Here is an 18,592-nt window from a genome sequence, read left to right as displayed (position 1 = left end):
CACTACCGCCTTGCTTTCACCCCTGACTAAAACTAAATCTAAAATAGCTGCCAAAGTTAACACTGATATACAGTCGACTCCTGATGAAGAATTGATTATGCCACATTATCCTATACTTATGATAACCACTGTTTGTCTACATGTATTTATGGTTTCCCTTTACTACTGGTCTGTAAACTTTATTGCACAGTAGTTAAACCCCCATCCAGCTGGCGGCGCTGCTGTGCGTTTCTGGGTTTGCCACCCACTAAAACCAAGGAGTTTTCCAAAATTCCTTGACTAGAACACGGAAGTAGGATTGGAAACGACTGTTTTGATTTTGCATTCCTTGTGTGGGGTAAAGAAATACATACTGACTAGAATAGACTACCCAACTCACATTCGACTGAAAATGTCTAAACTACAGTTGTTGAGTGTGTTTTTAAATGAGCGTTTAACGGCGGCTGCTGTGGAGATTTTCGGGGCAGTTGAGAAAACGGTAGTGGAGTACCAGGAGGAGAATGATCGGCTACGGAGACTGCTGGGGATCACTCCAGAGATACGACAACGTAAAATAGGTACTTAGCTACTGTGCCTTCAGAAAGTATTCATACACCTTGACTAATTCTACATTTTGTTGTTACAGCCGGAATTCAAAATATATTTGTGTCGCTCCCATCAACACACAGTACCCCATAATGACAACGTGAAAACGTGTTTTTAGAAATGTTTCCAAATTTATTGAAAATGAAATACAAGTCTCATTTTCGTAAGCATTCACACCCCTGAGTCAATAAATGTTAGAATCACCTTTGGCAGCGATTACAGCTGTAAGACGTTCTGCATACGTCTCTATGAGATTTGCACACCTGGATTGTACAATATTTGCACATTATTCTTTTAAAAATTCTTCAAGCTCTGTCAAGTTGGTTGTTGATCATTACTAAACAGACATTTTCAAGTGTTGCCATAGATTTCCAAGACGATTTAATTAGTGATTACATTTTTGGCCGATACCGATATCCAATATTTTCCTTGCCAAAAAAAAACGATACCCGATATTTAACATTTTAGCCAACATATGTGCTCTGGGTCATTAGACACCATTAGACATGCACGACGGGTTATTCCTGTAACTGTGTTATGGCCAACTATGTACTGTTGCTATGGTTACACCTCTTTGGTATTTTCCCGAACAGGGGTGTCCCTTTCAGAGGAGTTAGCAGGATGACATGTATGGTAATTTCTGTAGGGTGTCATGGTCTGTTACTATGGTCCTACATGCATGAAACTATTTCTGTGGCTCTACAGGTTCCATGTCCTAATATGAAGGCAATATGGTAACGGTTGCTAAATGCTACCGAGCCATTGAGAGGAGTTACTATGAGTATGACGTAAGGAGGACAAATGTATAAGTAGTCTGTGCCAAGACTGGAAGTTAGTTTAGGCTTTTATTATGAAGTAATTAAAAGTCTATTTCAACTCACAGGCGCCGGTATTTGTGAAATATGATTGACCGAATATTTCCACGACAGGATTTCTATGGAACGCTGTTTGACCAATCAGCACGTAAATATGACTGCACGTCACACAATAATTGAACGCGCTCATACATTTTTTACTTAGTTATTACACATTGATTACACTATCACTCGTCTTTCATATGTCACCACGATTCATCGTGCTATGATGCTGGTAAAGTTGTCTCGCTCACCTACAGCACTGGTCATCAAAAATAAAAAATCTAGCTCGCTCATGGATGCAAACAATGTTCTTCCCCAAATATATAGCAAAACAACAGTCTGTTTCAGTAGCTAGGTGTAACTCTAATTTATAAGACAGTTGTTATTTGATTAATGGTGGTCGGACCCATCTATGTGAAGCTAGCTACAATAAGGAATTAGCCACAATAGTGGACTTTGCGGTTAGCCTTCAAAATAAATGTATGGCATAATTCTACTATTTGTATTCATTTGCATCACTGTCAATGACATAATTTTATTTTGAAGGCAAACCTCAAATTCCACTATTGTGTCTAATCTTTATTGTGGCTAGCTTCACAACACATGGTGCGGTCGAGCCTCGTCTAGCCAGATGAAGCTAGCTGGCTGCTTATAATTTGGGCAACAGGTTTAAGTAGCTGCCTAGCTCTTTATTTTAATGAACTGAAGTTCAATTTCAATAGGCGAACAACAAGTGGCTACCTAGCTAATACTTACTCACTAGGATTCCTAAATCATTGCTAAGAATAATGACAATGACTGCAGTTTCTACTGGTCATTGTTTTCAGGCTGGTTGTAATTGGTGTTAGCTTGGTACCAAGCTACAACTAGCTAGCCCAGAAGTTGTGGTCGAACAAATGATGCTTTATTACCAACGCGGTATTGTAAACACATCGTTCGTAGCCGGTGTTTGCTTGTTTGCAGACTTTGTTGTACAGCTTTGACAGTACTACTGTATATTTTTTGACACGCAAAGACCCAAACGGCGTTCCATAGTGTGTATGTCGTGAAACTAATAGCAGTGATGCTATCACTGTGTAACTCTGGTAGGGCAACATCGGAAAAATTGCGCACTTGGTAGTGTGTACCGGTGCTCGACCAGTCGGTGAAAGCCAACATCACCCACGACAGAGTTTGGTTGATTGTCGAGGGCAATGAATTCCATTATTTTGGCTTTCATGGATTTCGCCTTTGAGTTGTGTCGCTGAAATGTTCTTACTCTTTCAAACGACTGATCGATCCACACATTAGGAATGCTGTGTTGCACGTGTAGCCGTCATTCTGTCATCGTTTTTATTTTTGGAATTTTACCCCCTTTTCTCCCCAATTTCATGGTATCCAATTGTTAGTAGCTACTATCTTGTCTCATCGCTACAACTCCCGTACGGGCTCGGGAGAGACGAAGGTCGAAAGCCATGCGTCCTCCGAAACACAACCCACTGCTTCTTAACACAGCGCGCATCCAACCCGGAAGCCAGCCGCACCAATGTGTCGGAGGAAACAAATGTGTCGGAGGAAACACCGTGCACCTGGCGACCTGGTTAGCGTGCACTGCGCCCGGCCCGCCACAGGAATTGCTAGTGCGTGATTAGACAAGGATATCCCTACCGGCCAAACACTCCCTAACCCGGACGATGCTAGGCCAATTGTGCGTCGCCCCACGGACCTCCCGGTCGCGACAGAGCCTGGGCGCGAACCCAGAGTCTCTGGTGGCACAGCTAGCACTGCGATGCAGTGCCCTAGACCACTGCGCCACCCGGGAGGCCCGACATCGGTTTTTAACACTAGACATCAGGCCGATACCGATATGTTCACCGACATATCGTGCATCCCTAGATTTAAGTCAAAACTGTAACTAGGCCACTCAGGAACATTCAATGTCTTATTGGTAAGCAACTCCAGTGTATATTTGGCCTTCTGGTTTAGGTTATTGTTCTACTGAATGGTGAATTTGTCTCCCAATATCTGTTGGAAAGCAGACTGAAACAGGTTTTCCTCTAGGATTTTGCCTGTGCTTAGCTCTATTGCATTTCTTTTTATCCTAAAAAACTCCCTAGTCCTTTGCCAATGACAAGCATACCCATAACATGATGCAGCCACAACCATGCTTGAAAATATGAAGAGTGGTACTCTGAGATGTGCTGTGTTGGATTTGCCCCAAATGTAATGCTTTGTATTCAGGACATTAAGTTAATTTCTTTGACACATGTTTTTGTTTGTTGCAGTTTTAAGTTAGTTCCTTATTGTAAAGAGCATGCATTTTTTGCAATATTTGTATTCTGTACAGGCTTCTTTCTTTTCACTCTGTAATTTAGGTTAGTATTGTGAGTAACTACAAGGTTGTTGATCATCCTCAGTTTTCTCCTATCACAGTCATTAATCTCTGTAGCTGTTTTAAAGTGAGACTATTGGCCTCATGGTGAAATCCCTGAGTGGTTTCCTTCCTCTCCGGCAACTGAGTTAGGAAGGATGCCTGTATCAGACAGACTGGGTGTATTGATACACCATCCAAAGGGTAATTAATAACTGCACAATGCTCAAAGGGATATTCTATGTCTGCTTTTTTATTTTTACCCATCTACCAATAGGTGCACTTCTTTGCGAGGCATTGGAAAACCTCCCTTGTCTTTTTCTGAAGACACTGTAGCTAGCTTCATAAAGTATTCACACCCCTTTTTCTACATTTGGTTGTGTAGTGCATGTTTAAAGTCGTGTGGTTATGTTGGTAGATCGGTAAGAAAATGTATGCACTCACTACTGTAAGTCACTCTGGATAAGATTGTCTGTTAAATGACAGATTTGACCGACTTCACATAGAATTAAGTTGTTTAAAAAAGAAAAAGGAAAAACGACGTATTGCAACACCCAAATAAAATTACACAGGTACAAGGTAGGCATTAACTTCTCTAGGATAGGGGGCAGCATTCGGAATTTTGGATAAAAAGCATGCCCAAATTAAACTGCCTGCTACTCAGGCCCAGAAGCTAAGATATGCATATTATTAGTAGATTTGGATAGAAAACACTCTGAAGTTTCTAAAACTGTTTGAATCATGTCTGTGAGTATAACAGAACTTATTTGGCAGGCGAAACCCCGAGGACAAACCATTCAGAATTTTTGTTATTTGAGGTCACTCTCTTTTCAATGGCATTTCATTGGGATTCCAGATTTCTAATCGACTTTCTTGCAGTTCCTATCGCTTCCACTGGATGTCAACAGTCTTTAGAAATTGGTTGAGGTTTTTCCTTTGAGAAATGAAGAAGTAGCACTGTTCAGAATGAGGCTAGAGGGAAGTGTAATCTTTGTTAGTGGCGCGTTACACATTGTTTTCCTCCGTTATTGAACACAGTATATCCCATCTTAAATTTGATTGATTATTTACGTTAAAAAATACCTAAAGTTGTATTAGGAAGTAGTTTGAAATGTTTGGACAAAGCTTACAGGTAACTTTTGTAGTCATGTTGCGCGAGTTGGAACCGGTGTTTTTCTTGATCAAACGCGCCAAATAAATGGACATTTTGGATATATATCGAAGGGAATTAATCGAACAAAAGGACCATTTGTGATGTTTATGGGACATATTGGAGTGCCAACAGAAGAAGCTCGTCAAAGGTAAGGCATGAATTATATCTTTATTTCTGCGTTTTGTGTCACGCCTGGAGGGTTGAAATATGATGGTCTGTGTTTGTTTGCTGGGGTGCTGTCCTCAGATAATAGTATAATTTGCTTTCGCCGTAAAGCCTTTTTGAAATCTGACACGTTGGCTGGATTCACCAGAAGTGTAGCTTTAATTTGGTGTATTGCATGTGTGATTTCATGAAAGTTTAATTTTTATATTAATTTATTAGTATTTGGCGCTCTGTATTTCCACTGGATGTTGGCCAGTTGGGACGCCACCGTCCCACATATCCCAGAGGAGGTTAAAGAATGGACATTTTTACAGGTTGGACAGATAGGGACTCGATGCAACCAGAGATACACTCCGCCGACACTCATCACAACTCCATTGAGATGTATATATATATATGGTGGAATTGAGTTTTCTCAGCTTGTCTAAAGTCTGTATAGATGACCCCTGCTCCTCCTCTCTCCTTCCCTCCAGACTCCCTGCAGCTCTGTGTCTCTGAAGAGGAGGTTCCCCCTGAGCAGCAGCACTGTGAGCAGGAGTGGAGCCCCAGTCTGGGGCAGGAGGACCCAGAGCCCACACAGATTAAAGAGAAACAGGAGGAAGTCAGGACCAGTCAGGAGGAGCTTCAAAGTCTGGAGCCTGATATCATAGAATTCAAATTCACTCCTTCCTGTGTGAAAAGGGAATGTGATCCGGAGGACCCACTTTGGTCCTTGACTCTTCCCCAAATCCAGACTGTGGAGAACAGAGAGAGCGACTGTAAACGAGTGGATTTCACACGTTTTGGCACTGTGACCCGCATTAAGGGTCTCAACATTCCCTGTGACCCTCCAGATAATCAGAACAATGCCTTCAGCCACAGTTCAGCTGTAAGCAGCTACACAGGAGGACTTGACAGCAGCCCACCATTTGAGCCTAGCCCATCATTGGATCCAAACCCACCAATGGGGGAACACTATTCCAAACTCAGCACCACGTCTATAAAAACTCACCACTGCCGTGACTGTGGTGAAACGTTTCCTCTGAAAGCTGACCTGCAGAGGCATGTGACTTTTGCCAAGAAGAGAGTCAGTGAATGCCACTTGTGCAAAAAACTCTATAACTCCACCTGTAAACTGAAGGCCCATGTCCGACTCTGTCATGGTGGTAAACCCTGCACCTGCCCCTTTTGTGGAAAGACCTTCAAACAAAAAGGACATCTGTCCAGACACATGAGTATTCACACAGGAGAGAAACCATTTACCTGTGGTGACTGTGGGAAGAGCTTTATTCAGAAAGGGGACCTAAGGAGACACATACTGACTCACACAGGAGAGAAACCATTTAGCTGTGGTGACTGCGGTAAAGGCTTCATTCGCAAAGAGCACCTAACTGCACATGTACGGACTCACACAGGAGAGTAATCATATGGCTGCTCAGTCAGAGGTAAAAGATTAATTCAGATGGTAAACGTGCTGACGCACGTGAGATAAATCCACAAAGAAAGAAAATAGGATGAAAACACAAAAAAGAAAGACAGCTAGGACAAAGATCTCCTGTCAGGAGATGGGAATAAAAATGGAGGATGTGAACAACACTCTTAGGAAAGCAAAGCTACTCTGGATCATTCCTGCTGTGGGTTTCAGATAAATAGATACGTGATGGATTTACTTTAGTAAAATGTTTTGTGTAAATAAAGTTTGATTTGAATTAAAAGTTTAGGAAATTAAATAACAGTAGTGTCTGTATTTTGTTCAATGTCTGTTGATGTTTCCACGTAATTAGAAACAGGGATATCTGGTGATGACAGAATGTTCTGACTGATGTTATTGATTTATTTAAAAAAATGCATTAATTCCAGAAGTTATCTCCTTCCGTCTGTCCATGAGTGTTTCTCATCCATTCTGACCCAATGTTGCTCATTCATGATATTGTTTGAAATGGTAACTTTTGGGAAGTAGTGATAGTAGTGATAGTAGTGATAGTCAACTCCTCATAAGTGCACTGCAGTGTTTTTCCTGTCCCAATTCAATAACATCTACACTACCGTTCAAAAGTTTGGGGTCACTTAGAAATGTCCTTGTTTTTGAAAGAAAGGCACATTTTTTGTCTGTTAAAATAATATAAAATTGATCAGAAATACAGTGTAGACATTGTTAATGTTGTAAATGACTATTGTAGATGGAAACGGCTGATTTTTAATGGAATATCTACATAGGCATACAGAGGCCCACTATCAGCAACCATCATTCCTGTGTTCCAATGGCACGTTGTGTTAGCTAATCCAAGTGTATCATTTTAAAAGGCTAGTTGATCATTAGAAAACCCTTTTGCAATTATGTTAGAACAGCTGAAAACTTGTGCTAATTAAAGAAGCAATAAAATTGGCCTTCTATAGACTAGTTGAGTATCTGGAGCATCAGCATTTGCGGGCTCGATTATAGGCTCAAAATGGCCAGAAACAAAGACCTTTCTTCTGAAACTCGTTAGCCTTCATTTCTCAGAACAAGAATAGACTATTTCATGCGAGAAATTGCCAAGGAACTGAAGATCTCGTACAACACTATGTACTACTCCCTCCACAGAACAGCGCGTCTCCGGGATGCTGACCTTCTAGGCAGAGTTGCAAAGAAAAAGCCATATCTCAGACTGGCCAATAAAAAGAAAAGATTAAGATGGGGAAAATAACACAGACACTGGACATCGTCTGAATACCTTTCGTATTACCAACCTTACTACAATGGCAGCAAATATCCGTATGAATTCAACAACACATAATGAAAGGAAACTATATCACTGCTTTTCCTGAAGTGAATGGTTTCACCCACTACTCTACCCGCGAACTGCGGCATTCTTTGATATCTACATTGCGCGTGAGGTTGATGGAAACTCTACATTTTCACTTTGTCACACTGGCATGCCATGCCTAAGTTTGCTAATCTTGCCAATTAAAATATAATTCAAGTAGTTGGCAATATCATTGGGTTTTGTGATGAATGAGCCATCTGATTCAATGAAGGACGGAGCTGAGTTTGCCTTTTTGCCCAAAATGTCATTTAAGGTGCTCCAAAGCTTTTTACTATAATTCTTTAAATCATTCTTTATGTAATTTATCTTTGTTTCATAGTGTAGTTTCTTATTATTTTTATTCAGTTTGGTCACATGATTTCTCAATATGCGATACGTTTGCCAATCGGTTGTGAAACCAGACTTATTTGCCATTCCCTTTGCCTCATCCCTCTCAATTTTCAATTCCTCATCAATCGAAGGGGATTTAAAACACATTTTTACAGTCATTTTCTTAGTAGGTGCATTCTTATTAGTAACTGGAATAAGCAATTTCATACATGTGTCAAGTGCAGCATCTGGTTGACCCTCATTACAGACCAACAAATATTTTTTACATCAACAACATAGGAATCACTAGCCTAGCGGTTAGAGCGTTGGACTAGTAACCGGAAGGTTGCAAGTTCAAATCCCCGAGCTGACAAGGTACAAATCTGTCGTTCTGCCCCTGAACAGGCAGTTAACCCACTGTTCCTAGGCTGTCATTGAAAATAAGAATTTGTTCTTAACTGACTTGCCTAGTTAAATAAAGGTTTTAGAAAAATTATAATAAAATAAAGAAATTCACTAAACAGCAAAAAAAAGAAACGTCCCTTTTTCAGGACCCTGTCTTTCAAAGATCATTTGTAAAAATCCAAATAACTTCACTGTTTCCCATACTTGTTCAATGAACCATAAACAACTAATGAACATGCACCTGTGGAACGGTCGTTACGACACTAACAGCTTACAGACGGTAGGCAATTAAGGTCCCAGTTATAAAAACTTAGGACACTAAAGAGGCCTTTCTACTGACTGAAAAACAGCAAAAGAAATATGCCCAGGATCCCTGCTCATCTGCGTGAACGTGCCTTAGGCATGCTGCAAGGAGACATAATGAAAAAACATTTAAACAATGAAGCAACAAGCAGCCATGGGGTTCAAGCTAGGGCTGTGCAGACAGACAAATTATTTTTAAAATGAATTACATTTGTATCCAGTTTACAATCACAAGGTAACTGTTAAAAATGTAGTCACCTGCTAAAGCTCAAGGATGACACGCAAATTCGTGAAGCGTTCCTTATTTTGCTCCCCTGAGGATCGTTCTAGCTTTTATTTTTTTTTAACTAAAACTTGTGTTTACTGTGTTCACTGTGTGGTGGAGAAAGCACTGCGAAACTCCTGTGGATATTCGCTCCCCTCTAGTGGTCACGTTGGGTAAGTGCACCTCTAGAGGTCATGTTGGGTAAGTGCAACAGGACGGCTGAACTAAACGCAAATCAAGTCAGATACTGTGTCCCAATCGACAAGGATAAAAGGCAGCATTTCAAGGCAAGATGTCAAAAGTGACATATCTCAAGCTAAATTAAACTTTAATACGGAATGGAAACATTTTAGGAAGTACATCTAAGCAAAGATATGTATTCAATCCACTAATACTAAACATGTGCATTTAACATAAAAAAACGTCTCTATATTTAGTGTTTTGATCGTCGACCTGGTTTATTTGAGCTATGGTCAGCGCCATTTTAAATTGCCATAGTAACGACTGACAGGAATCAGCAAGTTGTCTGGTATTTTGTTTTCGCGTGGAGAGTGAATCGAAGAGAGAGGTTTTTATTTTATGTTTTATTTAACAAATCAATACAGGAAGTACATGTGGGAACATGAGTATATATGAATAATTTACAAAGGACAAATTGGGCTAGGGGGTACAATATCACATTACACAAGGACCTTAAGGGACATAGAAGTGATAGAAGTGCTGAACCTGGTGGAGAGAGATTGTAAGACAGAAATAGTAGCTTTATGTGTGCTGTACGTTACGACATGACACGCCACGATGTAACGGAGCGCCCGTTTTTTTCAACTTTTTTCCAATGCTATAGAGCCATTACCATGTCGATCAACGCTTGAATAGAAACGTAGTTCACACCCCCGATTTTGAAGTCAACACAGTCGCTACCGTCCCATTAGTTTTCTTTGTAGCCTCGTTTCAATGTTGCGGTTGCGCACATTTGTACAGAATGGTGTGAGTTTACGTTTATTGCGTCTGAAATGTTTTGTGTAACCCCCCCAGTGTTATCAAGTAACTCGACTGCACCTAAAATTGCAACACAGTTTCTCTGTGTAGCCCTGTATTAGGTAGTTACTCTGTAGCTGGCCACCTCAGTCAAGTAACGTTACTGTAATACATTTAGTTGACATTTGTTCTTTGAATGTTTTGTTAGCCCCACTTTATTTAGCTAGACTTTTTTCTTTTTACTGTGTTATTGACTTGTTAATTGTTTACTCCATGTGTAACTCTGTGTTGTCCGTTCACACTGCTTTGCTTTATCTTGGCCAGGTCGCAGTTGTAAATGAGAACTTGTTCTCAACTAGCCTACCTGGTTAAATAAAGGTGAAATAAAAAAATTAAATAAAAAAGTTGACATAAGACCGGTAGCTTGTTAACGCCAACTTCTATATCTGGGTTGAGTTGTCTTAACAAAACATGTGTATGTTTTCAGGGTGACATCTACATCCCTGAAAAAGGTTTTCATCCTGGAGGAGACTGCAGGAGGAGGCACAAGCAAATCCATGTTATTTATAAGGCTATTGTTTATTTCAAGACACAATCTGTCATCCCTGAGGCCATTTTGGACATAAAATGGACAATACACAGTGATTCTTGAATATACCTATAGCCTAATAGATGCCTTAATTGTTTTCTACCAACAGGAAAGAACGGTTAGTACAGCATGCCAAACTGACCCCTGGGTGCCAGAGTGTTCCTGTGCTGTGGTGAAGAGGTCCACCGGGACCATCACGAAAGAGCTCGGGGCCCAGCTAGATTACGACGAATACCATCAGTATACTACTGAGTCCTGCCCCTATACGCCACAGATGGAGCTGACGGAGAGTGAGATCAGTGAAGACCAGAACTCGCTGTGAGAACCTGAGAGCTCAGAATCACAATCGTCACAGTTCGAGCCAAGATATACTATCGAAGAGTGTGTGTGCAAGATCCGAAATACATAGTCTTTGATAGCAATCTGAAGGAGTTGTTCAATGTCTGCCATGAGCCAGGATGTTGAGCAGGTGTCATCAGTTCAACCCTGAAAATAAATTGTTTTGCCATCACTATAGGGCCGGGAAGTGCTGGGGGGGTTGTTGATCCAGGTGAGCTGGCAGAATGGGCGGGCCGTCCTTGCTGGGTGGCCTGGCGTGGGACCGGGGGTGGCGGTGTAGGGAAAGGTGCCTGTATCCCCTCCCGCTGGTAGTGAAGGGGCTTGGCTGCAGGGAGGGGCTGGGCGTTGACCCTGGGGGGCAGGAGCGAGCCCCAATCCCTGCTGCAGCACCATCCTCTCCCTCTGACGCCGGGAGTACCTGAAACAGGGAGAGAAATCACCTATAGCATGCATTCTTGTCCCAGACAAGGTGTTGAGCTGCCTTATCCAGCCTATGTAGCTGTGATAACCAAAATAAAGAATTAGCCGATACACTAAAAAAAGGTAGATAACAAATATTCAGATTCATAAGTTTAAAAAAATATGTTTTTGTTTAGTCTGTAGAGTTATAGACTACATTGATCACAGTCCCAAAACCTGCCCTGTAGAAAGCTCTATCCATCTTGAGTAATAAGATATTGGGAAACAGGCTCCCTGAGGATGTCCCAAACTTCCAACAAATGGTGTGCAGCAACCAATCAGAGATTAGTGGGCGTCACTGGGGGCATTGACTCCCTGCTGTCACCTCAAGTATCTGCTGGTCCTCTCAAGTCTGAGTAGAAACTGACTTGTGTGTGTTACAATTCTGTAAACAGTGTCTTTATTAACTGAGTAGAAAATGATGACCGATTTACTTTTTTAAATTTGTTGAACTTTTTATAAAGAGTGTATAAAATTAAAGGAGAAAGTGCTTTTATAAAAAAAAAAAAATGTATTCAATTATTATTTGTCACAGGGAATGTCATGTGTGCCCAACTCAGCATGATGTCCCCTACACCTACTGTACAAATTAAGGTGATTAAAAATGAACTAAATATACAAGAGATTAACAAGTTAAAGTGATTAAAAAATGAACGTTAAAAAAAAAGTGAACAAGAGAACATATTTACAAAAAAATGTACACAGCAGTCAGTCGATGTTTACTGGCCCTGGCTAACACCATGCTGGGACCTCATCAGTGCCAGCCACTCCTCCACTGATTGGCTGCCAGAGGTAGCGGCACAGAATCTCACAGTTCCATACATACTGTGTCCAAATTCACAAGTTTTAGGCTTGCCACATTTAGAGCAGCTGTCCTTCATACAGCTTGTGAGCTCTGACTTTATTCCCAGACTCCTCCTCCATTCAGTCGTCCTGGATACCTTGGGGCCACCAGCAGGAGGGGGCAGAGGAGTGCAGGTCAAGGGCAGGTCTTGGGAGACTGGAGAAATAGGAAAGGAGGTGGTAGGCAGACTAGGTGGCGGTAGAGGTGGTAGTGACTGACTAGTGGCTGCTCTGCCACGCTGTGTAGCCTGCCCCGTTCTGTCCTTTGGAAGCTGATAGGTGCTCCTGACTGCGTGGAAGGCCCGACTCCTCCCTCTCTGCAGTCATGCTGTCCTGGGTCTGGTGCAGAGTCACTCTCTCCAATGGGGGCCATTGGTTTGTTGTACTTGTGTGAAAAACGTGAAATATGTTAATTGTTATCATTAACACTGTGTCAACCAGTGAACTACACATAAAATATATAAAACTTACCACTGTGTCATGGTCAACTTGTTGACCTGGAACAGTTGCAGCCTTGTGTGGGTAATCAGGTTTGGGCTGCCCAGCACCATGGTCCTGATTCTCTTGTAATCCCCCAGGATAGCAGCCCACCTGTTGACCCGGTTCCCAAGCACAGTCTTGTCTGCAGGGTATTTGTGGCACAGCTCAATGAAAATGGCCTCTACTGTCCTGCTGGTGTTGGGCCACTGTGCAGGTCCAGAGCCTTGGCCAAGCAGGGAGCTGAAGGCAGATGAAGTTAACAAAAAAGGAAACATCACGTTAATGAGAAATACACTAATGTCTTTATGTGTTGTAGTGAGTTGAGAACAATGTGCAGTATGAAGCTCTCGGGGTAGGAGACTGCTGCCTTGTCTCTCTCTGGAAGGTTTTAATCACTTAAAAAATCATACAATGAGATTTTCTGGATTTTTGTTTTAGATTCCGTCTCTCACAGTTGAAGTGTACCTATGATAAAAATTACAGACCTCTACATGCTTTGTAAGTAGGAAAACCTGCAAAATCGGCAGCGTATCAAATACTTGTTCTCCCCACTGTATGAAATACAAATGGTATAGAGAGAGGAAGTAGGCGGAGGGAGAAGCTGGAGGCTGATGGCTGATGTTAGGAGGCAGGGGAGGGGAGGACCACAGGCGGTAGAGGCAGAACGACCAGAGAATCAATACATTGATTTTCCATCACCACACAACCAAAAGCTAAATGAAATAGCCAAGACATAGGTGAGATGAGACATTTACCTGAGCGCCAGCAGGATGCTGCACTGGTCCAGCTGTTGTCTGGGAGGTTGACCGGGTCTGAGGGGCAGTCGGAGCTGGCACAACAGGGTGGGGGTGGGGATTGTTACAGGAGTTAGTCTCACAACATTTTTCAGTGAAATAAATGAAATAATTAAAATTGCAATAGATCTTCAGCTTCAAAACCTGTTAACATCCTGTTGACAGCAAAAGCACTTTGAGTTTGGATCAGTGTTGGAAGAGGTTAGGAATCTTGGTTGGCCAATCTACATTTAAAAATCTACAAACAACAGATATACAGTGGGCAGACATCTACAAGCAAGAAACAGGCCAAGCAAAGTGATGTAGACTGAAACACAGGTTGGAATGTTTGCAAGACAAGACAAGCTACAGTATACATATGATTTCACAAAAAGGCTTTTTCCTCAGCAAGCAAAATGGATGAAAATTTGAAATTGTACAATGATTTCTAAGCCCAGCTAGAAGGTGTTTTAACTATTTTACCACTTACCTTAACACTTTAAAGTGTATCCTGTTAATGCTAACAACAACAACAACAGATAATGAGTAGGGGAAAGGTCATTTCACATATATATTCTTCTCAACAGAAGCAGACAAAAAGTGCCATAACATAAAGATAAAGCACCTTGGTTAGCAGTCTCATTGAGTTATTCTCTGGAAGCACCCCGATAAGACTCATATGCTTCAAACACACAGCACTCTCTGAGGTAGTATCTAAAAGCTTTAACTGCCTTTTACCGAGCCGCCGGGCAGGCTGGGGATTATGTAGAGTAGCAGGGCCGTGCTGGTGCTGTGATTGGTGTCGTTCCCCCACCTCCCAACAATCTTTGCTAGGCTAGTAGAAACTAAACTGATCCGAACTCTGTATCTAGGAAAAACATATACTCAGAGCTGAGAGGACTCAGACTTAGTGTGTGTTTTGAATCCTTTCACATTTGTAAAGCAGCAGAAACTCTTACCAACAAGGAGAGGGGAAAATAAACAAGGACATTTGTGCTGAACACTCACAAGTAGCCATCTTGGATTTGTTTTTAAAGCCGGTCCCCTTTCACGTCCGCTGGTGCAGTACTGATTTTGTCCTCCTTGTCCTCCAGATGGCGCTAAATCCACAGAAAATAAGACTTCGGCGCACAGAGAGCTGATAAATGCTGTTCCACCGAACCTAAGAAACACCTTTGCCCGAAAGTCAACATATGTGGACAACAGATACAAATGTTATGCATTTCTCACGTTTGGCATCAACACATTTCAGCAATTTTAAACAAATGATATGGCATGTTCAAATACTGTAACAGAAGTGACATGCCGTCTGCATTGTTTAAATGTAATTTACTCCTTTTCTCCCCAGTATCTCTCTACCTGCACATTTATCTTCTGCCGATCTACCATTCCAGTGTTTAATTGCTATATTGTAATTACTTCGCCACCATGGCCTATTTATTTCCTTAACTTACCTAATTTGCACTCACTGTATATAGACTTTTTGTTTTCTTTTGTTCTACTGTATTATTGACTATGTCTTGTTTATTCCATGTGTTGTTTTTTTGTCTTTTTTTTTTTTTTTACCCCTTTTTATCCCCAATTTCGTGGTGTCCAATTGTTGTAGTAGCTACTATCTTGTCTCATCGCTGCAACTCCCGTACGGGCTCAGGAGAGACGAAGGTTGAAAGTCATGCGTCCTCCGATACACAACCCAACCTAGCCGCACCAATGTGTCGGAGGAAACACCGTGCACCTAGACACATAGACACAGAGAGGAGACTAAGAGAGTATTGAGATACACCTGTGGACCAACTCTAACTGGTTCTCCTGATCCTGCTCAATCCAATGTCACAGTAATTACAGTGGGGCAAAAAAGTATTTAGTCAGCCACCAATTGTGCAAGTTCTCCCACTTAAAAAGATGAGAGAGGCCTGTAATTTTCATCATAGGTACACTTCAAATATCAAATCAAATCAAATCAAATTTTATTTGTCACATACACATGGTTAGCAGATGTTAATGCGAGTGTAGCGAAATGCTTGTGCTTCTAGTTCCGACAATGCAGTAATAACAAGTAATCTAACTAACAATTCCAAAACTACTGTCTTGTACACAGTGTAAGGGGATAAAGAATATGTACATAAGGATATATGAATGAGTGATGGTACAGAGCAGCATAGGCAAGATACAGTAGATGGTATCGGGTACAGTATGTACAAATGAGATGAGTATGTAAACAAAGTGGCATAGTATAGTATAAAGTGGCTAGTGATACATGTATTACATAAGGATACCGTCGATGATATAGAGTACAGTATATACGTATGCGTATGAGATGAATAATGTAGGGTAAGTAACATTTATATAAGGTAGCATTGTTTAAAGTGGCTAGTGATATATTTACATCATTTCCCATCAATTCCCATTATTAAAGTGGCTGGAGTTGAGTCAGTGTCAGTGTGTTGGCAGCAGCCACTCAGTGTTAGTGGTGGCTGTTTAACAGTCTGATGGCCTTGAGATAGAAGCTGTTTTTCAGTCTCTCGGTCCCAGCTTTGATGCACCTGTACTGACCTCGCCTTCTGGATGATAGCGGGGTGAACAGGCAGTGGCTCGGGTGGTTGATGTCCTTGATGATCTTTATGGCCTTCCTGTGACATCGGGTGGTGTAGGTGTCCTGGAGGGCAGGTAGTTTGCCCCCGGTGATGCGTTGTGCAGACCTCACTACCCTCTGGAGAGCCTTACGGTTGAGGGCGGTGCAGTTGCCATACCAGGCGGTGATACAGCCCGCCAGGATGCTCTCGATTGTGCATCTGTAGAAGTTTGTGAGTGCTTTTGGTGACAAGCCGAATTTCTTCAGCCTCCTGAGGTTGAAGAGGCGCTGCTGCGCCTTCTTCACGATGCTGTCTGTGTGAGTGGACCAATTCAGTTTGTCTGTGATGTGTATGCCGAGGAACTTAAAACTTGCTACCCTCTCCACTACTGTTCCATCGATGTGGATAGGGGGGTGTTCCCTCTGCTGTTTCCTGAAGTCCACAATCATCTCCTTAGTTTTGTTGACGTTGAGTGTGAGGTTGTTTTCCTGACACCACACTCCGAGGGCCCTCACCTCCTCCCTGTAGGCCGTCTCATCGTTGTTGGTAATCAAGCCTACCACTGTTGTGTCGTCCGCAAACTTGATGATTGAGTTGGAGGCGTGCGTGGCCACGCAGTCGTGGGTGAACAGGGAGTACAGGAGAGGGCTCAGAACGCAACCTTGTGGGGCCCCAGTGTTGAGGATCAGCGGGGAGGAGATGTTGTTGCCTACCCTCACCACCTGGGGGCGGCCCGTCAGGAAGTCCAGTACCCAGTTGCACAGGGCGGGGTCGAGACCCAGGGTCTCGAGCTTGATGACGAGCTTGGAGGGTACTATGGTGTTGAATGCCGAGCTGTAGTCGATGAACAGCATTCTCACATAGGTATTCCTCTTGTCCAGATGGGTTAGGGCAGTGTGCAGTGTGGTTGAGATTGCATCGTCTGTGGACCTATTTGGGCGGTAAGCAAATTGGAGTGGGTCTAGGGTGTCAGGTAGGGTGGAGGTGATATGGTCCTTGACTAGTCTCTCAAAGCACTTCATGATGACGGATGTGAGTGCTACGGGGCGGTAGTCATTTAGCTCAGTTACCTTAGCTTTCTTGGGAACAGGAACAATGGTGGCCCTCTTGAAGCATGTGGGAACAGCAGACTGGTATAGGGATTGATTGAATATGTCCGTAAACACACCGGCCAGCTGGTCTGCGCATGCTCTGAGGGCGCGGCTGGGGATGCCATCTGGGCCTGCAGCCTTGCGAGGGTTAACACGTTTAAATGTCTTACTCACCTCGGCTGCAGTGAAGGAGAGACCGCATGTTTTCGTTGCAGGCCGTGTCAGTGGCACTGTATTGTCCTCAAAGCGGGCAAAAAAGTTATTTAGTCTGCCTGGGAGCAAGACATCCTGGTCCGTGACTGGGCTGGGTTTCTTCCTGTAGTCCGTGATTGACTGTAGACCCTGCCACATGCCTCTTGTGTCTGAGCCGTTGAATTGAGATTCTACTTTGTCTCTGTACTGGCGCTTAGCTTGTTTGATAGCCTTGCGGAGGGAATAGCTGCACTGTTTGTATTCGGTCATGTTACCAGACACCTTGCCCTGATTAAAAGCAGTGGTTCGCGCTTTCAGTTTCACACGAATGCTGCCATCAATCCACGGTTTCTGGTTAGGGAATGTTTTAATCGTTGCTATGGGAACGACATCTTCAACGCACGTTCTAATGAACTCGCACACCGAATCAGCGTATTCGTCAATGTTGTTATCTGACGCAATACGAAACATCTCCCAGTCCACGTGATGGAAGCAGTCTTGGAGTGTGGAGTCAGCTTGGTCGGACCAGCGTTGGACAGACCTCAGCGTGGGAGCCTCTTGTTTTAGTTTCTGTCTGTAGGCAGGGATCAACAAAATGGAGTCGTGGTCAGCTTTTCCGAAAGGGGGGCGGGGCAGGGCCTTATATGCGTCGCGGAAGTTAGAGTAACAATGGTCCAAGGTCTTTCCTCCCCTGGTTGCGCAATCGATATGCTGATAAAATTTGGGGAGTCTTGTTTTCAGATTAGCCTTGTTAAAATCCCCAGCTACAATGAATGCAGCCTCCGGATAAATTGTTTCCAGTTTGCAGAGAGTTAAATAAAGTTCGTTCAGAGCCATCGATGTGTCTGCTTGGGGGGGGATATATACGGCTGTGATTATAATCGAAGAGAATTCTCTTGGTAGATAATGCGGTCTACATTTGATTGTGAGGAATTCTAAATCAGGTGAACAGAAGGATTTGAGTTCCTGTATGTTTCTTTCATCGCACCATGTCACGTTAGTCATAAGGCATACGCCCCCGCCCCTCTTTTTACCAGAAAGATGTTTTTTCCTGTCTGCGCGATGCGTGGAGAAACCTGTTGGCTGCACCGCTTCGG

At 42.7% G+C, this 18,592-nt stretch overlaps 1 protein-coding gene across 1 annotated transcript; it reads left to right on the top strand.

Moving 5' to 3' along the window:
* Nucleotides 1–283: 283 nt before the first annotated feature.
* LOC139415838 (zinc finger protein 630-like) lies at nt 284–6,819 on the top strand. Its single transcript, XM_071163968.1, has 2 exons — nt 284–557; nt 5,584–6,819. Exons 1-2 carry the CDS (start codon nt 392–394, stop codon nt 6,510–6,512), a joined length of 1,095 nt encoding a protein of 364 aa, XP_071020069.1. The 5' UTR covers nt 284–391; the 3' UTR covers nt 6,513–6,819.
* Nucleotides 6,820–18,592: the final 11,773 nt, after the last annotated feature.

Source organism: Oncorhynchus clarkii, chromosome 9 (assembly GCF_045791955.1).
Source record: "Oncorhynchus clarkii lewisi isolate Uvic-CL-2024 chromosome 9, UVic_Ocla_1.0, whole genome shotgun sequence".
Taxonomy (NCBI): Eukaryota; Metazoa; Chordata; class Actinopteri; order Salmoniformes; family Salmonidae; genus Oncorhynchus; species Oncorhynchus clarkii.
This window is presented reverse-complemented; position numbering and strand designations above follow the sequence as displayed.

What these genes read in the sequence shown, in the direction of transcription:
- LOC139415838 (XM_071163968.1), top strand. Translation starts at nt 392, where the DNA reads ATGTCTAAACTACAGTTGTTGAGTGTGTTTTTAAATGAGCGTTTAACG. An exon ending in GATACGACAACGTAAAATAG is followed by an intron (nt 558 to 5,583) that starts GTACTTAGCTAC and finishes CCTTCCCTCCAG; the next exon opens with ACTCCCTGCAGCTCTGTGTC.